General features: G+C 36.6%; 4 protein-coding genes and 1 long non-coding RNA gene across 5 annotated transcripts; 3 read left to right on the forward strand and 2 right to left on the reverse strand.

The window, feature by feature from the left end:
• Window positions 1-660: 660 nt before the first annotated feature.
• On the reverse strand, window positions 661-4,920 carry LOC141646818 (uncharacterized). The gene is made up of 3 exons (XR_012545635.1): window positions 4,726-4,920; window positions 3,458-3,566; window positions 661-1,158 (listed from the first exon to the last, which is right to left on the reverse strand). It is a non-coding gene; the product is annotated as an uncharacterized LOC141646818 (long non-coding RNA).
• LOC141646817 (GDSL esterase/lipase At2g04570-like) lies at window positions 781-3,285 on the forward strand. The gene is made up of 3 exons (XM_074454781.1): window positions 781-1,149; window positions 1,539-2,031; window positions 2,729-3,285. Exons 1-3 carry the CDS (start codon window positions 781-783, stop codon window positions 2,920-2,922), a joined length of 1,056 nt encoding a protein of 351 aa, XP_074310882.1. The 3' UTR covers window positions 2,923-3,285.
• Window positions 4,921-7,225: 2,305 nt separating the features above from the next.
• Window positions 7,226-11,813, forward strand: LOC141646819 (zinc finger CCCH domain-containing protein 40-like). Its single transcript, XM_074454782.1, has 5 exons — window positions 7,226-7,313; window positions 7,819-7,936; window positions 8,995-9,264; window positions 10,266-10,486; window positions 11,040-11,813. Exons 2-5 carry the CDS (start codon window positions 7,832-7,834, stop codon window positions 11,686-11,688), a joined length of 1,245 nt encoding a protein of 414 aa, XP_074310883.1. The 5' UTR covers window positions 7,226-7,313; window positions 7,819-7,831; the 3' UTR covers window positions 11,689-11,813.
• A 3,050-nt stretch (window positions 11,814-14,863) lies between these two features.
• Window positions 14,864-20,068, forward strand: LOC141646820 (zinc finger CCCH domain-containing protein 40-like). The gene is made up of 5 exons (XM_074454784.1): window positions 14,864-15,100; window positions 15,464-15,581; window positions 17,476-17,745; window positions 18,475-18,698; window positions 19,031-20,068. The coding sequence occupies exons 2-5, from the start codon at window positions 15,477-15,479 to the stop codon at window positions 19,851-19,853; spliced, it is 1,422 nt and encodes a 473-aa protein (XP_074310885.1). The 5' UTR covers window positions 14,864-15,100; window positions 15,464-15,476; the 3' UTR covers window positions 19,854-20,068.
• Window positions 20,069-20,444: 376 nt separating this feature from the next.
• On the reverse strand, window positions 20,445-25,582 carry LOC141646821 (EH domain-containing protein 1-like). The gene is made up of 16 exons (XM_074454785.1): window positions 25,363-25,582; window positions 25,099-25,178; window positions 24,488-24,556; window positions 24,342-24,399; window positions 24,205-24,260; window positions 24,067-24,106; window positions 23,544-23,608; window positions 23,234-23,347; window positions 23,033-23,135; window positions 22,858-22,907; window positions 22,390-22,518; window positions 22,043-22,294; window positions 21,853-21,932; window positions 21,366-21,492; window positions 20,897-21,040; window positions 20,445-20,805 (listed from the first exon to the last, which is right to left on the reverse strand). Exons 1-16 carry the CDS (start codon window positions 25,445-25,447, stop codon window positions 20,617-20,619), a joined length of 1,641 nt encoding a protein of 546 aa, XP_074310886.1. The 5' UTR covers window positions 25,448-25,582; the 3' UTR covers window positions 20,445-20,616.
• Between the last annotated feature and the right edge of the window lie 2,248 nt (window positions 25,583-27,830).

Consider the following 27,830-nt stretch of genomic DNA (forward strand, 5'->3'; position numbering starts at 1 on the left):
TTTATTGTTGGTATACTGATTATTATCCATAAATAACTTGATAATAATTGACCCGAAAACGACCTGAATCCGAAATGACCCGGTTGACCGGGGTCAGGTCTAACATAAAATGGTCACTTTTGACCGTAAATTGGTCACTTTTTACCTGGTCGTATCGTATGACGATCTTACACTATATTTTGGGTTCACTCACCATATAAGCATTTTTTTTTTAAAAAAAAAAAAAAATGGTCGTCATAGACTTCCCATGTAGGCCACCTTTCTCGTTTCGACCAACTATCACCTATCCCGATTTAGATTAAATGCAAAGAAATGCTTAAATCAAGGTCCACAGAAGGTATGTCTTTAAAGCTAGGGATAAGACAGCTAACGAAATAACACTAGAGGGAGCAAGTTCTAGCAGCGAAAAGCCGCCAATGCGATTGTTTAGTTTACGATATAGGGTCAACCAAACAATTAGCTATAGACGGATATATCCATCTAAAGTGAAAGACGGGTCAAATATGCTTAAAGTAGTGACATTTTTAGGCCCCACTATGCAACTTGTTACTTGTCTTATATTTAAAGTGGGTGGATATTTAACCCGTCTATAACTATAGACGGATATCTATCCTCTATAATGAGAATTTGTGTGTAAGCAATCTAAAAGTTCCAAGAAACTTCAACAAATTTCCTTCTTATTGGGCTTTAGCTTCTAGTAACATACAACTAGCACCAACACAGTCAAACCCAACATATCTATATATATCAAACCTGATACAGTTAGAACAGAGAACACATATGATACATAAGGCTTTCAACTGCATCCTCTTAGCTAAACTAGTAATGCTACACTTCTTAGCCATCAATGCTAAAGTTCCTGCAGTCATCGTCTTCGGGGACTCTTCTGTCGATACAGGGAACAACAACGAGCTTCCTACATTTTTGAAGAGCAACTTTGAGCCCTATGGCCGTGATTTAAATGGCGGAAATCCAACTGGCAGGTTCTCTAATGGCCGACTTCCATCAGACTTCATTTCTGAAGCGTTTGGACTGAAACCGATAGTTCCTGCCTTCTTGAACCCCAATTATAACATCTCGGATTTTGCTACAGGCGTTTGTTTTGCTTCCGCTGGTACAGGCTATGATAATGCTACATCTGATGAAGTAGTAAGTTTTCTAACCAACATAAAAGAAGGATATCAACAGCAATATCTGATTACGAATGTCATTTATAAACTTTCATGTTTTTTTTTTATAAGGTAAGGAAACTAGATTGATCGAAATCAACCTATAACATCCTCGCGGATGAGAACGGTAAAAGAAAATCAATGATTTTTAAATTACCAGGAAGGACGCATAAAAAAAGGGCATCAAAGAGAAACTCTCATCCGAGAATAAAATCACTTTAGATCCCAACAAAGAATTAAAGAATAAAGAAAAACTTAGGAAAATGTCTTGCGAGTTTTTAGCCTTTCTAGATTTATCACAAAAAAAGTACTATAAGCAATATCAACAGCAATATCTGATTGCGATCATTCATATATCTGAGTTTGCAGTCTGTACTGCCACTGTGGAAGGAAGTAGAGTACTATAAGCAATACCAACAGCAGTTGAGGCTCTATCTGGGCGAGGAGGAAGGTATGGAAGTTGTCGAAGAGGCGTTATACTTGATAAGTATAGGAACCAATGACTTCTTAGAGAACTATTATGCGCGTCCAGGAGGACGAGCACTGGAGTTTAGTGTTCCACAGTATGAGAATTTTCTAATATCAATTGCAGAGAATTTCATCACAGAACTTTACTATCTCGGAGCTCGTAAATTGTCTCTTGGTGGCCTTCCTCCAATGGGATGTCTCCCCTTGGAAAGAACCACAAATGCAATGCATTACCGTGAATGCATAGCAGTATACAATGAGGTGGCCGAGGAATTCAACGGGAAGTTGGAAAATTTGGTGGATAAACTTAACATGGAGCTCAAGGGATTACGCCTGGTGTTCTCCAACCCGTATGACCTCCTTTTAGAGATGATTCAGAAGCCATCTTCTTTCGGTAAGATGTTTCTGCTTAAATAGCGCGTCTTGTGTGAGACCGTCTCATATATGAACTAGCGCGCATATAGCATGGTAAGTGTGAAAAGATATAACAAACAAAAGGAGTAGTCACAAGGGACATGGGTTATCCTGGAGGTTACTTAGCTTTCCAACTACCTACATGTATTCCGGCAAGCTAGCTAACACGAAACTAATGAATTGGGCAGTTTTAGTCCCCCAGAACTAATTTTCAATATCACAGCTTCACTACATGTTTAGTACACAGAAGAACCGATAACCCATTCAATCCAAGTAACAAATTACAAGTAACTTTTGACCCCAATTTTACATCTACTTATTTTATTTATTTCATAAATTCTTCCTAAAAAGCTTTCGTATTATGTTTCACTCCCCTTTTGTTTTTCACTTTTTCTTTTCTGTTTTTCGCATTTTTGAGGTGTGCGTTCACCCATGGACGGTTCTAAAGGATGATTCATGTCAGCCGGCCCCAAATCATTTTGGGATTAAGGCTCTGATGTTGTTGTTGTATAAATTCTTCCTATTCACTTTACGAGGTCTCCTAGCCTCCTAGGCGACACTGTGACCTTAGAAAGTCAAATGGGAGGAACATTATGAAAGACGAACTGTTTTTCATGCGTAGTAGTTACTAAACTAGCTATGAGCTTATACAATAATGGTATATTTCTGGGTTTCAGGATTCGACTATGCAGATATAGCATGTTGTGCAACAGGACTTGTCGAGATGGGCTACATGTGCGATAAGTTAAACCCATTTACTTGTGCAGATGCAGAGAAGTATGTATTCTGGGATGCTTTCCACCCTACTGAGAAAACAAATAACCTTATCTCAGCACATCTAGTGAAGAACTATCTAACTAAGTTCTTATGACTTGACTACAAGATATATAATACCATATAGTATATATATTCTGAAGTGCAGATTATTTCTTCATTGCCCTCGTGTCCTAGAGTAGTATTCTAGAGGTGTTAAGTGATTCAACAAGCCCTCGAGTCTGCTCGGTCAAACCGACCTCAAGCTTAAGTACAATTCAAATTTGACCCAAGCTGAGACAAGCCCCAACTTAGTAAGGATCGAACTGTAAAAAACTCGCTTGAACTTATTTTTAATTTATTAGTATTTTTAATAGGTGTAATTATATTCTTTTAATCATATGTTATTTTTATGAATTAATTTTGAAAACAAAACAAAAAATCAAAGGAAATAATGAAACAGAATGATCTTCATTTGGCCTGATCCAAGTTTTTTATTTCCCAATTGATCCTGAGCTTCAATTTTTTTAGGCTTGACTAGCTTTGTGCAATGCCCGTACTCAAGGCGAACAAATTCGAACAGAAAACATTCTAAGCCTCAGCCTCAAGTTAATTAACAAACATAAAACTTAAAAGCAAAAACATGAGGTTACCAATAATCAGAAAAATACTAAAGGAGGCCCTGACTCAAATAGTGCATAATTGCATATCAATGCTCTTCAACTTTTCATCACAATTGTCCATATTTTTGTACTTGGGATCCTGCAGAACCACAATTTTAGTCAGGATTGAGGCAATAACAATTATAAATGCATAAAAACTACCGGGGAAGTGGCAAATAAGCCCCATACGTTTGACACTATGAGCAAATTAGCCTCACAACTTTCGACAGGTGCAAATTCACCCCATACGTCATACAAGATGTGCAATTAAGCCCACTTTTAGAAATTCAGGCCATTTATTCACCGGAAAATATTGACATGGCATCGGAATGATGACTAGGACTATGACTAAGACTGAATTTATATAATTAAAAAAAAAAAAAAAAAAGACATTCAGGCCTACAATCTGATGAACATAGTTCAACAAGTACTACAATCTGAACCAACAGACAACGACAACGACAATGAAGCCTTAATCCCAAAATGACTTAGCGTAATCTAATCAAACAATAAGCAAATTTTTGCCTGTGTACATGAATAGCCCCTAAACCTTAGTATTCACCCATTAAAACATTGTAAGACATGGGATCTCTCTGGTAACATAAACTCGGATAATCAAAACTCATATCACTGTGGCAAATTACTCTTATTGCATAAGTGATCGAGCACGGTCTCAAACCCGGGAAAAGCATCATTGACCCAACAGATGAATCATACTTCTGCTTCTCCGACGCGTCTAAAAGATGCAATATTCTTATCATTAACAAGGGGTCTTAATTGTCAATGAACTACAACCTCCTTAGCAATGGTTATGGTTCCCTATTTACTCATTTATGAGCAGTGAGCTTATAAACCAAAACAATTCAGCAAACAAACTAGGTGTTCCCAAGTAAAAATCAGGATTAGGTTAGTAAATCATCATTTAAGCAGGTTCAAATTAGTCGGTCTCTCTTAAAACCGTCTTAAGTGTGAAACGGATTCAAAAACTAATCTCTAAAACTAACTAATACCCATTACTACTAACAGGGTATATGGGTTGCTTTAAATCCGTTTCATACTTATAACCGTCTTAAAATAAGAATGTTTAGGTTTAAATTTGACAACAGGGAAACTTCACAGAGGAATTTCATCGAACATTTGATGGGCATCTCAATAACTACACGCAAATATGTTGTATAGCATCACATAGTGTTATACTAAATAATTCAGTCAACGAAACATATAAAAGGGCAATTACTACAGAGAGGAAGCTGGATAACCTTGACAAATTGCTGAATTTGTAAGAGTTTATTATTGATAAATAAACTGACTGTAGTGTTCTATACCCCCTTGTTGATCAATTTATTTGATAAGTTTACATATGATGGATTGAATTCCGGATTTCCGGGGGTGAACTTTTTGTACGTATGCGGTATGCCTTGCTTGGTAATAAGTGGATTACTTAAGTTAAGACTGCTCAACCATGCGGGCAACTCGGGCTGAGCGGGTTAAGAGGCAGGTCCGATCAACTCCGGCTAGTGTAGGTCACTCGGGTATAGTGTCAGGTCGGGTTGGGACGGGTCGGGACTATTGAAGGTGGACCAGAAAATGGCGCGGGGGCGCGTTGAGGGCGGGATGGGGAGGGGGGTCTACAATGGATCAGGGTTGGGGTGGGCTGACGGCGAGCCGGGTAGATTATGCTAGACCCGGGCATGGCCCGAGGTAAAGGACAGATTGGGGCGGGCTGTGTACGAGCCACTCGGGCCGGGCAATAAATGGGCCCGAGTGGCGGGCTGATTACGAACGGGTCGGGGCGGCCCTTAAATTTGATCACCCCTACTTTCAGCAAATAGTTTACTCAAAATAGGAAGTGGGTAGCTTGTACATCAGAAAAGTTGAGATCCTAAACTCATTTTTATAGATACTTCTTTGTCCGGAGTATTTTGATCAAAGGTAACAAATGACTAAAATATCATATAAAATTATGATACTATACACATTTTTGCCCGTAAGGGTAGAGTTTAGTTGCAGCAGGAGCTGAACCACAGGCCAACTCATCTCAGATAGCAAGCAACAGTCACAGAGACAGTCACTCAGGGCCTTTAGCTGGACAGCCAACTTGGAAGGCTAGTAGGGTTCAGACCAGGTCAAGGCACTAGTTGTCACCATAGCCAGCTAATAGTATGCAACATTAGCTTTAAAAAAGTCATTCCTAAAATTGATCCTGATCCTTGGATCTAGGGTTTTTAGACAATTTGTAATTCACAAAGGAGGCCTATTAAGGAGTAAGGACCCCTAAACCAGCTATATGAGGCAGCTTATTTTGAATGAAAAAACAAACCCTTAAGACTAATATTTCAACTTGTGCATTGTTTCTAGTTGAAAGCCAGGCCTGATAATTAACATGTGCCAAGCTGTGTTTAGTGAAGTTAAGCAATTATGTGCCTTGACTGTGAATTGTTTGCCTTTGCTGTTGGTTTAAATTAAGTTTACATGTGCTTGACTGTGGTGAAATTTAGTTTAAATTGTCCAAATTGTTAGCTTAACTTCCTGTAAATTTTCTGTATATTTTAAGTTGATAATTATATCCAAAGTTTGCATTTTTATTATGTCAAAAACAATTCTCTACAATTTCCTGATAAACCCCGTGTTTTACCCCACTCTTGTGGTTAAAATTTGGGTGAAATTCCCATGACGCACAGATTTAAGCCTCCCCAAGAGCAATCTTGTGGGTATTTATGGCATGAGTTCATGACTTTTAGACTTCGAGCATGTCACTCTCGGGTGGTTGGCCTCGTATACGTGGTTTACATGCTATTATGTATACCCGAGTGTTTACCTAGTGCGCAATGAAGGTAATGACTTCGGGTTCCCTCGTCACCAAAAAAATACGCTATTTGATCAAATCCAAACTATCCACTTTCTATTTTGGGTATATTATTAATACAAATTACCATTATATTGTTAGTTAAATAAGTGTATAAGTTATAATAACCAAAGACTTTGCACCACAACGAACTATGAATGTCATCCAAACAACTAGTAGGGGTATTCACTTATCCAGAATCAAACTGGATCGAAGATTCTGGAGATCAGACAACCCTTACCCCAAATTTGGAGACCGTACCGGTTAGGAATGGGCCCGACCGGAACCTTTAGGTCCGATTTTCTATGGTTTGGACTTGACCGGTTCGACTACAAAGACTAATTTGAGTTATTTTTTTATTGAGTTTAGACCGGGCGGAAGATCGACCACCATGTGTTTTGTAGACACGTAAACCATATAGGAATGGATCTTGCTTTACTTGCATGTCAAAACCACTATAATACTCTGTGCACACCCCAACAAAGAACAATAATTTTTCCATATTACATCAATCAGTTTAATTATTAAACTATTCTTTAAAATGTATAAAACGGAGTAGTATATATTTAAAAATATAATAATATACTACTATTTATTTACTGGATAAGTCTTATGTACAATTATTTTACAATAAAATATTATAAAACCATATGCCAAAAACCTGTATGCCTTTATTGTGGAAAATTGATGGTTGATGAAAATTATTTTAACAGGTTATTTAGCTAAAATGTCACTCTATTTTACAATCACACTTTATTAACACAAACGATCTTACACAATATTAGGTTTAGATAACAAGATATACTAGTGATATGTTCTAATTAAATTAGGAAACTCTACCCTTGCATACTAGTACTAGTATAAATACACAAATACGGATCGTGTATTCTCACATAAACCTACTTTCCCTTCATAATTAAAAAACGCGCCAAAAAACTAACCCTAGAAAATCGAACAATTTAACACTTCAATCCAAACTTCAAGTCGCGGTGCTAGATTCAGGTAAATTATTTTTCCAATTACGAATTTTCGCATATAGATTGTTTGAATTTCCCCCCAAATTGTTTCATTTAATTGAAAAGTTGATTTCTTAATTGGAACATTAAGATTAGGGTTTAGGATGGAGATGATTGCTTGATTTAATAGGAAATTGAGGTGATTTATTGTGAAATTATATATTATTAGGTTTATGTTATAGTGTTAGGGCCATTGTTATTGAGATTAATCAATTTTATGCTTTACCTAATGTAGCCATTATAATTCTTCGTCAAATTACGCTATAATCGGGGTAACTATCGTTGTATGCGTTCGATTCATCGAGTTTTTGATGTGTTGCTGTAGAATAATTGGGTCTGTTACTCTGCTTAAATTACTGAAATTAATCAAATTTTATACTTAACCTAATATTACAGTTAAAGACTCGGTCTATTATCGTCGTATGTGGTCGATTTAACCTAATAGTTGGGGTTGATTGATTAAATTGAAAGTGTTTGATATCAATTGACAGGTAACTTTTAATAATGGCGCATCGGTTCCTGAGAGATAATGAAGCGGATGGATGGGAACGGTCTGACTTCCCTATCGTCTGTGATACTTGTCTTGGGGACAATCCCTATGTTCGAATGGTATGTTTATTCTTCTCCTCTTTTTGTCGCCTATTTTTATCAAGCATAACCCCAATTAGTGATGTTTCTTGTCATCTGAATCTGTACATGGATCTTATTCGGTTTAATTAGAACTTCGCATCATATATTTATTGTTCGTCCCAATCATTTGTTTACCTTTGGTTAAAATACCCCTCACGAAGAATAAAAAAGTGGTTTTGGTTGAGGTCTGCTTTTGCATGACCTAACACTCTATACGTTTATAGTTTAATTCTGCTTACCGACATACACATAAAATTATAACTATCTATCTGTTTGACTCTAGGATTATCGGGATACCTTTGTTTTTGTGTATGAAATTAGGAAACTAATACATGAATCAGAAAGTCACTGATCAATTATGTTTCGGTAGTAATTTTGTGCCTTTTCTTATGTGATTTATGACTTTTGTTAGTCAACTACTTAAGTGGACAGATAGACTTTTGAAACCCTTCTTATGAATGATTGATTGTGTCTGCTGGTTTTTATCTTTGTTAGGGAATTTCAAGACTTTAGAATGTCTAAAAACCGCTGAGTGTAATGTGCGACGGAAGTGCAGAGCTGTGGTAGCCAACTATTTCTGAGTACTGTCGCTCAAATTAACTTTTAGAACCATTCTTAAGATCCATTATTTTTTGTATAGTATGTGTGTTGCGTCACATTCAGACTTATCTGTCCATGTGTATTTATGGTTTGCTATGCCGAGTTCCTGATATTGGCGTGGATGTAATTTCATCCAAGAAAAGAGACCAGTGGTATATTCCTGATTTTTGTTAGAGAATGCTGTCTTTATGGTCTTTCTGTCCGTTGCATTGAATCTGCTTCTCACTCATATTGATATCTTCCTCGATGCATTCCTTCTATTTTATGTTTATCCATGTATTTCTCTTGCTTTGCATATCCTTTCGTCGCTTCCTTGCTCTCAGACGCAGAACTGACAGTTGCTGTCATCATATCATCACTAAATCCTACATTAAATGTAGGGTATTCAAAATCTCTATTTCTGATAGAGGGATGCTTTTCGTTTTCTTCTCTTGCAGGAAACAGCACATTATAACCAAGAATGCAAGATTTGTACGAGGCCATTTACAGTGTTTCGTTGGAGGCCAGGCAGGAACGCTAGATATAAAAAGACAGAGATCTGCCAGACATGCTGTAAATTGAAAAATGTATGTCAAGTCTGCCTACTGGATCTCGATTATGGCCTGCCAGTTCAGGTTCGGGATACTGCTCTCAGCATAAGCACCCATGATGCAATCCCAAAGAGTGATGTCAATAGGGAATACTTTGCAGAGGAGCATGCCCGTAAGGTATGTGTGTATGCATTTCTGTATATCTGAATGTTTGGGTCATCTTACTATAATTTCGGCTGAAAATTGATTAGTGCAACCTCTATTTCAACTTCATTGCCCCTCTCCTGCCATTTTTATATTAGGGACTTTTTTTACCCTTGCATGTTAAATTGAGAAAATCCAAGTGATTTTGGACTTTTTGGGAAAATTGCATCTTTGAAGTGTTCTAATTATCCGTGACATTTGTTCATCATAATTTGTAATTTTATGGAAAATCACTGGTAGCTAGTGTATGAGTTAATTATATACTTATGCCGACAAAAAAGACTCATTACTCTTTGGTTATGGATTATAATGGAATAAATCAAAATGGCTCACTAAAGTGGTTGCGCTTCTTTCTTTTGTGAAGTAGCGGTCCTTCGATGCAATTCTCGACGCAATTTCCATCTTGGGTCATTCGGAAACAGCCTCTTTGTGTTGCTAACACAAGGGTAAGGCTGCGTACATCCGACCCCCCCTTACCCTGCAATTTGCGGGAGCCATTAAGGCACTGGGGTAATGTTGTTATGCCGACAAAAAGACTGCTGTGTCAGTTTTAACGTCTTAAATTTTTAATTCTTAAAAATATTGAAAGATGAAAATAACAAAAGCTACTTTTGGCGAATACACAGCTTGGCCATGTATAATATTTATCTCAAGGCTATCGAATGTTGCCAAGTTTTTAACAAGTATCAGGAGTATTTTATTTACTTTTCTACTTTATAAATGCAATACTGGTTTGCAGTGCATACAGAATTTTCATTCTTTTGCTGCATTGCTTTCATTTTTTTTTTTTGGGTACAATGCATTGCTTTCATTTATGGGTGTATATATATCATGATAGTCTATTGCTTTACCTATATCACATAGCTCTAATTTTTTTTTTTTGGGTATATGTCAAGTTCATCTGATGTTTAGTTGTTCCATCATTATTCTCTTATGGAAAAGTAAATGTAACTTTTTTTTGTCTTTTTTGATAGGCTAGAGCCGGTTTAGATTATGAATCTTCATATGGCAAGATGCGGCCTAACGACACTATTTTGAAGCTTCAGAGAACAACACCACACTATGAAAGAAATGCGCCTCGTGTTTGCAGTTTCCATATAAAAGGGGAATGTACTAGAGCTGTGTGTCCTTACAGGCACAAGATGCCAGTCACCGGGGACTTGTCCAAGCAGAACATAAAAGATCGGTATCATGGGTAAGTCGATATTTTTTTTTCTATGTGGATTGCATTAAAATTTCCTTGAAAGTTGTATACTGTCAGCTTAACAATATACCTGATCATAAGTACTTCTAATAACTGAACAATGTATACTGCTGACTTTTAGGGTGTGTTTGGATTGAGGATTTGGAGGGAAAGGGAGGGGAGGGAATTGGAAGGATGAGAAATCCATTGTTTGATTAGCAAAATGAAGGTAGAGGGATTTGGAGGGGAGGGAAAATGGATCCCTCCATTTCCCTCCTACAAGGCAAATTATTTCCCCACCAACATAGGCAAGATTTGGAGGGAAAATCATCTCCTCCATTCTCCCTTCCCTCCCCTTCCCTTCTTTTCTCTTCCCTCCTTCCCCCTTCCCTTCCTTTCCCTCCTTTTTTCCTATCCAAACAAGGCCTTAATCTACTTGATTTCGTTGTCATACCAATGGCGAGCTTATCTACTACTAGGAGTCGTCATTCTTAATGTTGCTTATGCTTGGCGCTTTAGTAACAATACCGAGCTTACCTTATCTTTTATTTTGCACTTTGGACAGAGTGAATGATCCTGTAGCAAACAAGCTTCTCAATAAAGCTCGCGAGATGCAGACACTAGAACCCCCCGAGGACAAGAGCATCAAGACTCTATATGTGGGCGGGCTTGATGACAGGATTACCGAGCAAGACCTAAGAGACATCTTCTACGCTCATGGTGAAATTGAATCCATAAGGATGGTGCTCCAGGGAGCTTATGCTTTTGTAAGCTATACTACCCGGGAAGCTGCCGAGAGGGCAGCTGATGAGCTGTCAAACAAACTCATCATTAACGGTCTAAGGCTAAAGCTAAACTGGGGCCGGACTCAACAACCCAAACCTGAGAGTACACCGTCTCAGGGTCAGCACCCGCCACCAATGCCTTATTTTAATATTCTTCCGCCACCCCAGCAGCATCAGGCCTACTACCCATCTATGGATCCTCAGCGTATGGGTGCAGTCATACCTTCACAAGATGGAGCTTCTAGTTCAGGTTCAGGACCCGAGAAATATGATCAAGGTCAACACTCATACACGTATCAAGGCTTGCCGCCTCAGCCAGGACAGTATCAACAGTCATATTATCAACCATATGGTTGTTATATGCCACCTCCCCCGCCAAATTACCAGCACAGCCGTCCTGGTCAATGTTACCAGCAGCCTTCTGCCTGACTCCCGGCAAATAATTTCATTTTAAGTTGATATTCATATTTCATTACCACCATTGATCAATTTAATTTGTAAAAATCCCCTCACTACTAAGAGAATAAAAATTCTCTTATTTTTCCCTCCAAAAAGCATCTACCTAAATTAGGAAATAAGTATCATAAATTATCTTTTCAATAAATATGTTTTAATAATTATAACTCTAATCTTTTTTACTAAATTCATAATTATTATTTTTTCACTAAAATTAAATAAAGTTAGTATTAAATTATAAATTAAAAATTGTTAAATTTTTCAATAATGCAATAATTATTATTTTAGTGAATCACTTGACATCTCCTTTTTACTAAGAAAAAAAAAAAACAACAAATCTCAAACTTTTTCCGCCTAAGTTTACCGCCTACGTCACTAACTACTACTTACAGTACTTAAGTATATTTCTCTAATTAACTACTATCCTAATTCATTTTAATGATATTTTGCTTTTGTACACAATAAATTATGCTGTATAATTGAAAATAGAAAAATACCAATAGTTTAATTGTTAATTTTTCTTACATTTTGATCTAGAAAAACCGTGTTATAGCACGGGAGCTACACTAGTTTACAAAGTAATCAACTATGGAGTACATATTTTTTGTACTATTTTGGTTAGCAGTTAGCATTACCTGGTCAAATTATCCTACATACAACTAAATCTGACAATTTAAGATGGAGGTATTAGGTCCCAGTTTCGAATCCTCCTCCCCTCTATTGCAATGCAACTAAGTGAGTGCTTCGTTAAAAAAAAAAAAAAAAAAAAAAAAAAAAAAAAAAAAAAAAAAAACTAAATCTGACAGCAATTACATCATAATCTGAAAAATCACCTTAAAGAAATTTGTTAATACGAGGAAGTGTCTAGCATCAACTAAAGTTGAATTTGTCATCCATTACCCAATTAAATGTCAAGTGTTGCGTACCATTGCCAACTCTTGATAAAAACAAAGTAACTTTGAAATTTGTCAAGAACTAGTAGTAATCGGTACAAATAGTACGTAGTACTTGACATTTAATTGGATAATGAGGATATTAATATTTAATTAATTAGACTATCAAAAAAAAAAATTTAATTAATTACAAGTTTGTTTTAACCCATGATAATTCATTTCAACTCATATCTTTCCTATTTTCTAATATAATCCAATAAGCGGTAAGCAGTAACACAAGTTTTTTTTTTTTTACTGTGACTATAATATCTTCTTAGGCTCTGTTTGGTAAAAACTAAATTTGAAAAGTCACTGAAAAACCCGAAAAGACTAAAACCGAAAAAAGACTAAAACCCGAAAAGGTAGGCGATAAGGTAAAAAAATTAGGAGCTGATAAGGTAGCTGATTATGTAAAATTATGTTTGGCAAACTAACTGAAAAGTTAGCTTGTTTTTTGTGAAATGACATAAAAGTATATGATAATTATTTAATATTATAAATTGAAGGGGTAATAATGTAATTTAAAGCAGGATCAGTCACTGAAATCTCAAATCTTCACCTTGGGTAGATTTCATTTCGAGTAGCTTATTTGTGAAAATAAGCTACTTGCCAAACACTTACAAAAAAAAAAGCTCTACCCGAAATTTTTGTCAAAAAAAAGCTACTTGATCAAAAAGACTGCGAAGTGTCGTCAAAAACAAAGCGCTTAAACTGACTATAGCATCTTCTTAAACTTGCTGAGGTGTCTATACAAATAATACAATGAGCCATATTTTTCCATACAATTCATTACAAGTATAATCAACATATATTCAGTGAAGTGTTATCGTGGCTTAATCTCATTTTTCCATTTATCAAGCGTCAATAAAATTACCAGTGTCATTATGTGATTAAGTCTATTTAAAGTTCGGTGATACTTCACGTGCTTTAACATGCAACAAATGAAAGGGTGGGTCGTATAGGGATAGAGCCTATAGAGTGCCACATAGGTATGATATTTTTTCCAGTTAGTCTCCCTTAAGATGGATAACACTAAATCTGGTTAAATATCTCTTTCTATTACGACGAAACTAAAGTTGGTAATAACCCTCATTTACCTTATTCAGGTGTCCTACTTATTTATCCACCTCACGTTTCAAATAGACACAAATTATTATTTTTTAATTTGTGCAAATTTTTTAATCTATTTCTCTATTTTCTTTTCCTTTTATGACAAAAAATATTATAAATAAATAACCGGGACATAGGTTTATAATCAAATCCTTTATTTACTAAATGAATAGGCGAATCTACAAATTTTCCCGCTCAAATTTTTTCAGCTATATATTGGGCTTAACATGTTTGGTAGTTATTATTAAGGTGCTGTTTGACCAAGCTTAAAAAGTGCTTTTGTAATTGAAAAAATAGTTGCTTGGCCAAACATGGTAAATTAGAGAGTTTTAAAAGTGTTTTTGAGAAGTCAAAAAGTGATTATTCACCCCCAAAAGGAGAAGTAGATATTTACTACTTCTACTTCTACTTTTTACATAAAGAACCAAATAAGCAAACAAAAGTTGTACTCCCTCCTATTCATTTTAACTCTCCCCCTTTCCTTTTTCATCTATTCATATAACTCTCCATCTTTCCTTATTTAGTAAAGTTTTATACTTATTTTAATCACCTTACCCCACAACAATACCTCACAATACTCATACTTTATCTTATTTTAATCACCTTACCCCACAACAATACTTATTTTAATCATCTTACCCCACAATAATACCTTCCCTCTCTCCAATTACCTTACACCACCACAATACTTTACAATAAAATAATCCTACCCTTAATTTGCGTGCCCTTTTGAAAGGGGAAAGTTAAAATGAATAGGAGGGAGTATTAAAGTAGTTAGGCCAAACATATAAATTTTGCGAGAAACCGCTTTTACAAAATATGGCCAAACAACTAAAACTTTTCCGAAAAGTTACTTGGGAATAAACTCCTTTTAAAAAGAAAAAATCATTTTCCATAAGTAAGGCCAAACATCACCTAAATATTGCGCTTAACATTTTTGCTCATTCTATAATCTATACAAATATTTACCTACTTTATGTAATTCTTATTTGTAAATATTCGTACAAAAAAATATTTTACCAACGTATTTTAAATTATTATACTGTCATATATCTCGAAAATTCTGTGCTTTTCTGTGCTTTAGCACGGGATCTACACTAGTATATAAACTAATCGCGTGGATCAGCTTGGTTTGGCCGTTGCGAGCGTCCAAAAAAATACTTAGCAACTCTCCCTTTCCCTTGAGAAATTAAAAACCAGCAAAACCCTAACCAAAAATCGAGAAACCCTAGAAAATCAATCAAATTAACACTTCAATCGAAGCTCGAGTATAATTATAGTTCTAATCGATTGTTTGATTCATTCCATAAGCACAAAATTTCGAAGCAGTTGTAGAGATTCAGGTAATTCTTTTTTCTATCTTCGTAGATCTTGTAGATTATCGATTGTTTATATTTATTGTCCCTAATTATTTACTTGAATCGAAGAAATATTATTTGAATTGGAATCTGAAGATTAGGGTTAGGATAGAGATGGTGGTTTGATTAAATTGGAAAATTAGATACTTATTTTGAAATTATATGTATTATACTTGTGATATGTTGTATCATTGTTGAAATTAATCAATTTTATGCTTAATCTAATATTGGATTTGTAATTCTCTGCCAAATTAGGCTGAAAATCGGGGCAAGTATCGTCGTTTGTCGTTGATTTATCGAGTTTTTGATGTATTGCTTAATTTGTGAGTGTTTGTTGCTGATTGATAGGTAAATTTTTGAAATGGCGCATCGATTGCTGAGAGATAATGAAGCTGATGGATGGGAGCGGTCCGACTTCCCTATCATCTGTGGTACTTGTCTTGGCGACAATCCCTTCATTCGAATGGTATGTTTTTCCCACCTTTTTATTTAATTTTTTCTGCACTTAATCCTGATATTTTTTTTTTGTTTTCATATGAACGCTAACTTGGAGCTTAGTCGGTTTAATTTAGTACTCCGTCCATCCCATTTTATCGCCCCAAAATGGTGGAATACCAACTTACGAACTCTATCCCTTGAAGTAGAGAGAACAAGGACTATGTTATTTGATGGAAAGGATAGTAGTTAATTATCTACGGGTGATATTGGATGTTCACACTTTCTGTATACTGAATTTAGAAAGTAGATAATAATTGGGATAAATCTAGGGGTGGAAGGAGATGACAATAATAATCGGATGGATTATCATATATTCAATGGTTTGGTGTCTAATGTGTAGTTAGATAAGTTACTTGCTTGTTCTGGGGTTCAGATGTGTGTTGTCGCCAGATGGTGGTTTTGGGTAGAAGCTACCTTTGCAGGACCTTCAAGTTTCTAATTTAATTCAACGTACCATTGGTGGAATATTGCAATCAATGTTTCTGACTATAGGAGTATTGGGGTTTATGTTACTTCAACCCTTCATTTGAGCTCGCATACCCGTGTCCGACACTTGACACTTGGACATTGGTATGACACTCAATCACTATATTGTAGACCAAAAACTTGACAATTTTTCAAATAGCCAAGTCCTTCACTTGGGTGCACACCCTTGTCCGACCGTTCGAACCGAGTCTAAGTAACATAGATTGGGGTACCTTTTTTTTGTTCTGTATAAAATTCAGGAAACTAATACATGAATTAGGAAGTCATTGATCAATTATGTTTCGGAAGTAATTTTGTGCTCTAAATTTTGGCCTTTTGGGGTGTATATCAAGATTCGGTTCCCACCACCCGGCGCATTGCCCCAATGTTGCGTGCGATTGATGAATTTGTATTAGCCAAGTACTACCTCAGTGTGCAAATAGAGTGGTCAAAGGACTTCTGAAACCTTTCTTATGAATGATCTTGTCTGCTGCTTCATTGCACTCAGGCAACTTCTAGATTTTAGTGTTTCTGCGCATTGCTGAGTAATGTGCAGCGAAAGTGCAGAACTGTGGTGGTCTACTATGGCCAGTTTCTGAGTACAATTGCACAAATTAACTTTTAGAAATATTCTGAAGATCCATTATTTTTGTAGAACATATGTGCCGTTCTATCACTGTGGGAACTTCTATACTTACTAATTTTTACACGCAGCTGTGGCCATCTTGTTAAAACTGTCCATGTCTAATCACGGCTTGTTATGCTGACTATTGTTCTGGACTTCTTTTCAGTCTAGAAAAGAGACTAGTGGGATATTCCTGGATATTTTTGAGATAGCTGTCTTTATGATTTTTCTGTCTGTACTCTGTTGTGTTGAATCTAAGATTCTAAGTCTGACTTCTATTGATGTTTACCTCTAAATTTTCCACCTTCCATGTGATGGATATTTCAGTAGGAGCATTTTTATATCTAGTTTAGCTTATGAAAGTTGCACTTCTGAGCTTTTTATTTTTTTTGGGTGTAAGCAAAACAATGTCTAAAATGAATGGATAAAGTGTCCTTTACTTTTCTAAAATCCTAAATAAATACATAAGGGATTGATTTATTTCTCTATGTTAGATGCTAGGATATGACTGAAAGGGCAGATCATCAACTGTTTTGCTGACTGTACATTAAGGTGTCATATATAAATATGTTCTTTCATGAATCAGGACCGAGTTATGAAGACATCTCTGAAATTGGCCAACTATGCAACTTTATTCTAAGTTTTTCTGTATTTTCTCTGTATTTGCTTATCATTCTCAGCTGACAGATGCAGTCATCATATCTTTAAATTCTAAATTCAATGTACTCAGAATCTTCATTACCGACCTTACGTTTTGTTTCGTCTGTTGCAGACTAAAGCGGATTATGACAAGGAATGCAAGATCTGTACAAGACCATTTACAGTGTTTCGTTGGAGACCAGGTAAGGAAGCTAGGTATAAAAAGACAGAGATCTGTCAGACATGCTGTAAATTGAAAAATGTATGTCAAGTCTGCCTTCTGGATCTCGAGTACGGTCTGCCAGTCCAGGTTCGAGATACTGCTCTCAGCATAAGCACCCATGATGCAATCCCAAAGAGTGATGTCAATAGGGAATACTTTGCAGAGGAGCATGACCGCAAGGTATGTGTATTTGCATCTCTGAATATCTGAATGTTTGAGCCATCTTTCTATAATTTGTGGCTGCAAATTGCTTAAAGCAATCTCTCTTCATTTTCATTGCGCCTCTTACCATTTTGTTTATGGGTAGAACCTTTTTTTCCTTTGCTTGTTAAACTAAGAAAACTCTAAAGCAATTTTATATTTTTGGGCAAATTTGATGCCTTTTAAGCCTATACCGTTGAGTTCTAAACTTCTAATGGTTTGTTGACATTTGTTCATGATAATTTCAAATTTTCGGGGAAATCATAGATGCTCCTGTATGTATTAGAACTATAATCTTACGCTGACTAAACTACCACTGAATCAATTTGAAGGTCTTAAATACTTAATCATGTTGAAAGATGAAAATGACAAAGGCTACCTATGCGAATACTTTGCCAATTAGCCAGCCATATTATAACATTTACCTCAAGATTATTAAATAAGCATTTTATTCACTATACTTTTTAAATGCATTTATAGTTTATTGTGCATTCAGAATTTCTGTTGTGAAGGTATTTTGTTGCTTGCTTGCTTTTGTCGCATATCTCTAGTTTATTGGTGTATTTTATCATGATACTCTATTGCTTTTACCTATCACGATAGCTCTATTTTATAGTTGATGTGTGTCAAGTTTAATGGGATGTTTAGTTGTGCCATCGTTGTTCTCTTATGGAAAAAAATGTTTTCTTTGGTTGTCTTTTTTTACAGGCTAGAGCCGGTTTAGATTATGAATCCTCATATGGCAAGGTGCGACCTAATGACACTATTTTGAAGCTTCAAAGAACAACGCCGTACTATAAAAGAAATAGAGCTCATGTTTGCAGTTTCTTTATAAGAGGTGAATGTACTAGAGGGGCTGAGTGTCCTTACAGGCACGAGATGCCAGTCACCGGGGAGTTGTCACAGCAGAACATAAAAGATCGTTATTATGGGTAAGTTGACGATTTTTCGTTTCAATTTGGGTTGCATATAGCCATATATCCGCGAAAGTGGAGATTAGGCAAACAGATCAGGTCGTGTCGGGTTTGTGCTCGTGTCACGTGTAAACGGGTCACAAACCCCCCAACCCAAACCCAACCCAATTAAATCTCGTTTCGTGTTCTTGTCGACCCACTTACTTAAATGGGTCATAAAGCCTCAACCCAAAACCGTTAATTTCGTGTCGTGTCATTGTTTGCCAGCTCTACTTACGTGTTGTTTATGCTTGTCGCTCTTTTAACAATATAACGCTCTTACCAATTTACCATATCTTTTATTTGAACAGAGTGAATGATCCTGTAGCAAACAAGCTTCTCAATAAAGCTGGTGAGATGCAGACACTAGACCCCCCAGAGGATGAGAGTATCAAGACTCTATATGTGGGCGGGCTTGATAACAGAATTACCGAGCAAGACCTAAGAGACAACTTCTACGCCCATGGTGAAATTGAATCCATAAGGATGGTGCTCCAGCGAGCTTGTGCTTTTGTAACCTATACTACCCGAGACGCTGCTGAGAAGGCTGCTGATGAGCTGTCAAACAAACTCGTCATTAACGGTTTAAGGCTAAAGCTAATGTGGGGCCGACCTCAACAACCGAAACCTGAGACCGATGGCGCAGGAGTAAACCAACAGGCATCTGTGGCGCACAGTGGTATGCTTCCTAGGGCAGTTATTTCTCAGCAGCAAAATCAAATTAATCCTCCTGGCGCGCCGCCTCAGGGTCAGCTCCCGCCACCAATGCCTTATTTTAATATTCCTCCGCCACCTCAACAAGACCGGGCGTACTACCCATCGATGGACCCCCAGCGTATGGGTGCGGTCATACCTTCACAAGACGGAGCTTCTAGTTCAGGATCGGGACCTGACAAATCTGGTCAAGGTCAGCACCCATATGCCTATCAGGGTATGCCACCTCAGCCAGGTCAGTATCAACAGCCATATTATCCACCATATGGGTATATGGCACCTCTGCCGCCAAATTACCAGCACTACCCTCCTGGTCAATATCACCAGCAGCCTTCAGCAGGACCTCCACCGCCGCAGCCACCCACGCAGCCACAGCAGTATCAGCAGCCTGCACCATCAGGCTCTTCTCAACAACAGTAAGAATGTAAGATGTACGTGGCAGACGACATAGGATTTTGCATCTGCTTTCGGCAAGTTTTTCCCTATTCTAGAAGTGTTTTATGGATTTGGAAATACCATGTCATTCTCAATCTTGTGACAATTGGATTTTGTTACCTTCCTTGTGAAGGTTTTCTATATAACTATGTACTAGACAGATAAAAGTTCTTCCGAATGCATTCCTGCACGTAACAAAACCCTAGAGAATTTCAGACTCATGCGAGTTAGTTAGCTAGCTAATGTGCGCAGCTGAGACAGGTTCAAGCCCAAACGCCTATTGCTGTCGATAGTACAGTCATTCAAAGCATTAGTTACAGAGATAGGACAAACCGCTAAAGACATAATAGTCGGAAAATATGCTTTTTTGATGGTGATTTCAGGAGACTCGTAGAGTCGTAGGTTTAAGTGAGAGTTTAACTCTAGTATATCACGGCTAAAGACATAATAGTCGGAAAATATGCTCATCAATTTGTATGCGTATTGCTCCGGCAGCTAGGATAAGGGTGTAGCCGTGTAGCCATAAAATTGTTGATTTGAAGGAAAAGAAAAGGTAGTATGGTAAACTCTTTTAAGTGTTGTAACTCATGAATCATGATCATGTCTACTTTTATAACGATTTTGAAGATCGGAAACAATGAGAAAAATGAGCAGAAAATACAGTCAAATTGTATTCATTGCTCACAGAAAAAACTACTACTTTTATAGGGCATTTACAGAGGACTGTTCAATGTAATGATTAAACGAATCATCGATCATATGGATTCCTAAAGCTTCTCAGAAGCTCCGGGATGTCGTAGCTCAACATGTCATCAACAACTTTAATCTTTTGCGGTTTTAACTTCTCGAATCTATCGATGTTATAACCCTTGAGAATCTCCCTGAAGTGCTCCACATTGGGGAAATCTCCGGCTGGTATGTGAAACTCTCTTTGGACCTACATCGTTAAGTAGATGCGCCTTAGTTACCTACTGCCCGTTAAGGAAACCTTGAATAGAAAGATAGTAAGGAGTTTGGTAGATAGAAACCTTTCGGAATTCATCTTCCAAGTTATCGATTAGCCTCTGTTGAGTCCTGGCCTTGCCTATCATGATTGGCATCTCCTTTTTTAGATGACTTATTATGTACGCATTCATCTTTGCTGCTCTAGCACGCTTGACAAATTCGTTTATCTGTGAGTATTGGACAATGCTATGAATGCTTCAAAAATCATATCCATATTTCTAAACTTGACTGTTTAGAAATATACGGAGTACAGAAAGGATGTTTACGAATGACCCATGATTAACATTGCAGAACTCGACTGTTTCTTCATACTGAAAAAAACGCAGATAGTTCAGTATATCAACCATTTTATTTTATTCCGTCAGAAATTTAGAATAGAGACCATTTCATATGTCTAATAACTCTGACTTAGAATGATGTTCTTGGGATCGTATTAGTTGTGTCTGCGTTACATAATTGTCGAATGAGGCAATGAGCACAGGAGTAACTTACTCGTCTATCGCAAGCCTTCTTTGGAATATCTTTTAGATCAGCAAGAAGGTCATCATGTTCCCTTTCAAATAGTTCCCGCCCCATTGGACCGGCAATGGCTTCATTTGAAGGCTTATCATTGAAAGATCTGCATAAGTATTAGTCGGAGGCATATACTTGATATGGAGGATTGGACCGGATTAAAAATAAAACTTCAAAAAAAAAATGCAAATTACAATAATTTCAGGCATTCCAGTCCGAACCGGAAAATACCGGTCCCAGATCGGAAACCAGAATGTTAGAAAATGGTGGACCGGAGACCGGACCGGAATTTTTAATACCGGTTCCGGTCCACTAGATTCCGGTCAGGACCGGTCCATTTTCCCGGTCCGGACTGAATTATGCCCACCCCTACCTCCCAGTGTGTTTTTGATAAGGCCTCATTGAGCCTTGAAAGTTGCACAGGTTAATGACTTCAAAACTTTGTCAAGCTACAGTCAGTTCTTACCCAACGTAAACTCGGGTGACCTCGGGGGTATTTAGAACTTTGCTAAGTGACCACATCAACGCTCCATAAATTCTCATCAACTGAATCAACCACAGAAAGAACGATAAGCTGTTCCATTCGCTAAGCAACCGAAAAAAATAAGCAAAAAAAATAAGCAGTAAGCCAGAAATTGCTGCAATTTATTACTTACTTGCTGAGTATCAACCTGATCCGCTTTGTTCAAAACAACCCGTATCTTGTCATCGTGACCACGTAAAGATGATATTACCCGTTTAAATTCATCACTGACATCAAGCTTATGAGGATCAAACAGGAGCAGGATAAGGTCACATTTGGCCGCAAACCAGGACGTTACCCCAGTGAAGTCGTAACTCCTCTGTGTTCGCTGTTTCTCTCCAGACAGCACACCAGGAGTATCCACCAATGTAATATGCTCCAGAAGCTTTAAAAAGCAGAAGAAATAGAGCATTTATTGCGTTCTCAATTTAGCGAAAATGAAGAATATTAGTTTGAGTGCAACCTCCAGAAAAAACTCACAGGGTGCGGCATCTGAGAACACTCAAATTTGGACAGAAAGGCTGTCCCAAATGATGTAAGACCGCCGAATGGCATGTCTGCTTGAACAGCAATTGTATTTCCTGGAATACTTCTTTCATCAGGACCAGACTACAGAAAATCATAGTAGCAGATTAGAGACTGCTTAGACTCTGACACGACGACAGTAACAACATTACCCTAGTGCTGGTACCGGGGCCCGTGGTGAGGTTAGGGTGTAGGATGTACGCAACCTTACCCTTGTGTTAAAATCACATAGTACATAGAGAGTGTTTCGGATAACCCATCATGAAAATTGCGTTGAAATTGCATTAAATTACTGCTAACTTCAAACTCCAAAGCCAAAGAATAGTGAATCTTTGGCTTCACCGACATGGAAATAAAAACAAGCAACAAACAGCAAAACTAAAATCAGGTATACGTGTATACTCGTAATTTTCAGTTTCTCACCATAATGACAACAAATCTATCTGTGGTTGGCTCTGGTCCAATATGTGCTCCTGTCAGTAGAAAACAGCTACTGTAAAAAAGAATAACTATCGCAACATATAATTATGTATTACTCCGTATAACTTAGATGAATGGGTGAAATACAAGGGACAGAGAAAGCATATGCTATACTAACCCGGATAATTACTCTTTAGAATGTGTTTGATAAATGTCGTTTTTCCAGTGGAATATTGCCCAAGAAGCATGACCATAGGCTTGGCATCAAAATCACTATTTGCCTGCATGGGCGGGCAGTCAATGTTGGAAAGCGATAAGTTCATGGGATTAAAATTGTTTACTAGGCACAATTAAACAGAATAACAGATATCCGACTTACTAATGGAGGTGATACAAAATCATTAAAATGATAAGTCGTCTCTAACGGCTTCAACTTCTGATTGTACAATCTCTTCAACCCATCAATTATTGATGTAACAGAAGATGACTGAATCTGAAATGCATACGCGTTGAAATAGCTTAAGCAATTACATTAGATAACTGAAACTCACTATTAAAGTATTAATAAATCGTTATGACATGACATTTGCACGGGAAGAACTAATCTCAACAAACAGGTCATTCCAGTCGAGTAAATGTCGGAAGTTTTTCTGGTTGGGTCATTATAAGGCGTGGGTTATAGAGAATACCTTTTGTGACGATGTTGATGAGGCGAACCAATAGGACGATTGTATCGCCTGAAGTTTTTTACTCTCTGCATTAGCCAGAATAAGAGTTAACTGTTAAGTAGATATGCTTAGGGGGTTAATTGATAAACAATACCAATATAAGAACCCCTTTTCATAATCAGTACCAACATAATTAATAATTAGTAATCAGTACCAAAATATTAACTTTTTTCTATGATAGGTACCAAGTCGCCTAAAAATCCAATCTTAACCTACTCAAAAAAAGTCCAAAAAGTCATCATTCAAGTATAAATCTCCACTCACCCACGTTCAAAATCCCTCTTTTAGATGAAAGCACCTTTAAAGTAGGAAAAAAATTAGAGTAAGAAGACGACTTAGTACCTACTATAGAGAAAAGTGAATATTTTGGTACTGATTATTAATTATTGATTAGGTTGGGATTGATTATGAAAAAGAGAATTAAAGTTGGTAGTGTTTATTAATTTATCATTAGGTGCATTTCTGCAGTGGCCAAAAAACATACCGTTTAAGGAGTCCGCTTTCTTAAGTTTATTCTTCTTCTTCTGTAGATACAACAGAAAAATCCGTATACAACTTGAGCATAAACACAGACATGAATAGACAGACAATAAGTTAAAAAGAATTTACTGTAGTTACTTACAGACAACTTTTCCGTCAGACCTTGCATTTGAGGTGGCTTAACATTCTCCCAATCAACTGAGAAAAAAGAGCGAGGCATATAATTGAATTACGTTTATCCTAAGACGGTGGTTTACAGAAATTAAACAGCAGACTCACGTTCAGAATTCAGGAGGTCTTGATTGATGGTGTGTCCAGCTTGTGCCAAAGAAACTAACTACAATAAAAGAAACGGAAAAAACAATTTGCGCGTGCAAAATCAATATAACTAAGTAGTGAATTACGAACTAGGGCAGAAACAGTACCTGCATTGCAGTACAGAACTCCTGCAGATCAAGAAATCCCTGCCTCTTGGCATCTGCTAACGCCCACACCTTGACAAAAAATCGGAAACTCCATATGTTAGTCCAGTGTAACAAAGACATGCTAACATTATCAGAATAAAAATGCAAACTTATGTTAGTTTCAGTGTAACAAAAAATATTATTAGAGTAAGAGCAGTCACTAAAAGAACCGTTTCACAATATACTCCTTCCGTCTCATTCATTTGTTTACCTTTTTATTCATTGTGAGGTGTACTTTAATCAAAGGTAAACAAATAATTGGGATAGAGGGGGTACATATGTAAGACCGTCTTACTCAAGTATTCCTGTTAACACAAGAACTGCATTCAATTACAAATTTAATTCATTTCTTTATTTCTTTTTAGAATTAACCACAATATCAGCTACTAAATAATTCAAATTCATGATTTCATGGTAATGCAGCTCAAACAAAAATAATACTCAATATAATGTATACTCCCTCCGTCTCACAGCCATTTCTTTAACTTTGATTAAAATACCGCTTATAATGAATATAAAAGGTAAACAAATGACTGAGACGGAAAATATATAAAAATAAAAATAAAAAGAACCTGCTTTAGGTCTTCTCTGGGCAAATTAGACAAGCTAAAGAATTTAATTGCATCATTCCCCGTTATACGACCATCTCCATCTAAACAACATTACAATTTACAATCAATCCATCAAATTAAATCACCTAAAACACATAGTTACTCAGTTTCATTAAATTATATACGTTTTTCAAAATATGTGAAGGAATTTTAAAAACATATACAATCAAATGAAACATACGAAATTAAAACAAACCCAAATACCAAAATTAAACATAATGCTACCTGAATCAGCAAAATTAAACCATTCATCATATAATTTCTTCATTTCTTTAGAACATGGGCAAATTGTAACAGATGTTATCTCCATTATTACATAATCTATTCTTTACGAAAAAATTTATTCAAAGATTTATGCCTCTATATTTATATATTAACTCATATCTAAAAAAAAATTATGAATTTTTGATTTACCTAATTTCTTGAATTGGGTAAGAAAAACAACAATAATATGATTTGATTGAGAAATATACAAGAAAATACAATGGCGAATATAGCGTCGTATTTTGCGTTTTTTCGGGGTCGTTATGCTTCGCGCCTTACTTGGTTGAGCAAAATGTACTAGTCAGTAGTCCTAGAGACCTAGACTCCTAGCGTTGGTGTCGGTCCGTCCGCACTACCTTTATTTATCGTTAAATTTTAAATTTTATTTTCTAGAAAATAAAACTATGTTAGATTATTGCTTAACTCATACATTTATCATTTATACTCAAATGTAAAATTTATTAACAAACTATGAGACACATTCCCGCGGTTAATATTATAATTTTTACGACAACTCATGCTAATATTACTACTCCTCAGTTACTGTTGTTTCTTTGACTACTCACACTATTTTTACGGTTAGATCTATTCCCGTTAATTTTATCAAACCCATATTTAAATAAATAAAAATATTTTTTCGAAATCGAATTGTTTGCTAATTTTTCATACTTTTTTCCGTTGTTCCTACTGTTACTTTCAGTAGCTAATTAGAGCCATTTGAGAGGTCGTATAGTGTCGGGGGACGTTTCATGAGTCATCGTGTTCGATTTTCAACCCTAATTAAGAAGTATTCGTCTATTTTTAAGGAGTACTCGATTTTCGTCCGAAACTAGTTTATTGTACCGGCACCCACAAATGTTCTTTGTTGCTTCTCCAAATTTTTGTGGCTGATTTATCTGATCTAAGAAAGCATCAATATGATTTACGGACATTTTTTTCCGGGACCCTGAAATCCCGAAAACCGTGTATTATACACTTAAATATGAGCCGTTTGGGATGTCGTACCGGGTCATCTTTCTTTTCCTCCCAGCTTTTCTACCACGTCTCAGGGGTCACTTCATGAATTACCGTATTCGATTTTCAGCCCTAAATAATAATTATTCATCTATTTTTAAGAAGTGTCTTATTATCGTCAAAGACTCGTTCTCAAATGTCCTCTGTTGCTTCTCAAAATTTGTGTTGCTACTTTATCGGACCCGAAAAACCATACGTATGATTTACGGACATTTTTATTCCGGGACCCTGAAATCCCGAAAACCGTGTTATATACACTTAAATTTGAGCGTTTGAGAAATCGTATCGGGTCATGTTTCTTTTCCTCTCAGTTTTTCTACCACGTGTTAGGGGTTATTTTATGAGTCACCGTGTTCAATTTTCAACCCTAATTAAGAAATACTTCTATTCATCTATTTTTAAGGAGTACCTGATTTTCGTCCGAGAGAAGTTTATTATATCAACACCCTCAAATGTCCTTTGTTGCTTCTCCAAATTTTTGTGGCTAATTTATATGACCGGAGAAACCATCTGTACGATTTACGGATATTTTGTTTTTCGGGACCCTGAAATCTCGAAAACCGTGTATTATACACTTAAATTTGAGTCGTTTGGGAGGTCGTACCGGGTCATGTTTCTTTTCCTCCCGGCTTTTCTACCACGTCGTAGAGGACACTTCATGAGTTACCGTATTCGATTTTCAGTCTTAAATAAGAATTATTCATCTATTTTTAGGAAGTTCCTTATTTTCGTCCGAGACTCGTTTTTCGCATACTGGCACCCTCAAATATCCTCTTTTATTTCTCAAAATTTGTGTGGCTGCTTTATCTAACCTGAATAACCATCCGTATGATTTACGGAAATTTTTGTTCCAGGACCCTGAAATCCTGAAAACCGTGTATTTATACACTTAAATTTAAGCCGTTTAAGAGGCCGTATCGGGTCATGTTTCTTATCCAACCAGTTTTTCTACCAAGAGTCAGGGGTCGCTTCATGAGTCACCGTGTTCAATTTTCAACCCTAATTAAGAAGTATTCAACTATTTTTAGGGAGTACCCGATTTTCGTCCGAAACTAATTTATTGTACTGGCGCCATCAAATGTTCTTTGTTGCTTCTTCAAATTTTTGTGGCTGATTTATCTGACTTGAGAAACCATCAATATGATTTACAGACATTTTTTTTCCGGGACCCTGAAATCCCGAAAAATCGTGTATTATACACTTAAATATGAGCTGTTAAGAAGGTCGTACCGGGTCATCTTTCTTTTCCTCCCAGCTTTTCTACCACGTCTCAGGGGTCGCTTCATGAATTACCGTATTCGATTTTCAACCCTAAATAAGAATTATTCATCTATTTTCAAGAAGTATCTTATTTTCTTTCAAGACTCGTTTATCGCATACTGGCACCTTCAAATTACCTCTTTTGCTTCTCAAAA

This window comes from Silene latifolia, chromosome 3, assembly GCF_048544455.1.
Source record: "Silene latifolia isolate original U9 population chromosome 3, ASM4854445v1, whole genome shotgun sequence".
NCBI lineage: Eukaryota > Viridiplantae > Streptophyta > Magnoliopsida > Caryophyllales > Caryophyllaceae > Silene > Silene latifolia.

Coding starts and splice junctions, on each gene's coding strand:
- LOC141646817 (XM_074454781.1), top strand. CDS start 781: ATGATACATAAGGCTTTCAACTGCATCCTCTTAGCTAAACTAGTAATG. Junction 1,150..1,538: donor ATGCTACATCTGATGAAGTA/GTAAGTTTTCTA, acceptor CTGAGTTTGCAG/TCTGTACTGCCACTGTGGAA. Junction 2,032..2,728: donor TCAGAAGCCATCTTCTTTCG/GTAAGATGTTTC, acceptor TCTGGGTTTCAG/GATTCGACTATGCAGATATA.
- LOC141646819 (XM_074454782.1), top strand. CDS start 7,832: ATGGCGCATCGGTTCCTGAGAGATAATGAAGCGGATGGATGGGAACGG. Junction 9,265..10,265: donor CAGAGGAGCATGCCCGTAAG/GTATGTGTGTAT, acceptor CTTTTTTGATAG/GCTAGAGCCGGTTTAGATTA. Junction 10,487..11,039: donor ATAAAAGATCGGTATCATGG/GTAAGTCGATAT, acceptor CACTTTGGACAG/AGTGAATGATCCTGTAGCAA.
- LOC141646820 (XM_074454784.1), top strand. CDS start 15,477: ATGGCGCATCGATTGCTGAGAGATAATGAAGCTGATGGATGGGAGCGG. Junction 15,582..17,475: donor ACAATCCCTTCATTCGAATG/GTATGTTTTTCC, acceptor CGTCTGTTGCAG/ACTAAAGCGGATTATGACAA. Junction 17,746..18,474: donor CAGAGGAGCATGACCGCAAG/GTATGTGTATTT, acceptor CTTTTTTTACAG/GCTAGAGCCGGTTTAGATTA.
- LOC141646821 (XM_074454785.1), bottom strand. CDS start 25,447: ATGGAGATAACATCTGTTACAATTTGCCCATGTTCTAAAGAAATGAAG. Junction 22,295..22,389: donor GTTCTCAGATGCCGCACCCT/GTGAGTTTTTTC, acceptor TGCTTTTTAAAG/CTTCTGGAGCATATTACATT. Junction 21,041..21,365: donor AGAAGGCTTGCGATAGACGA/GTAAGTTACTCC, acceptor CAATACTCACAG/ATAAACGAATTTGTCAAGCG.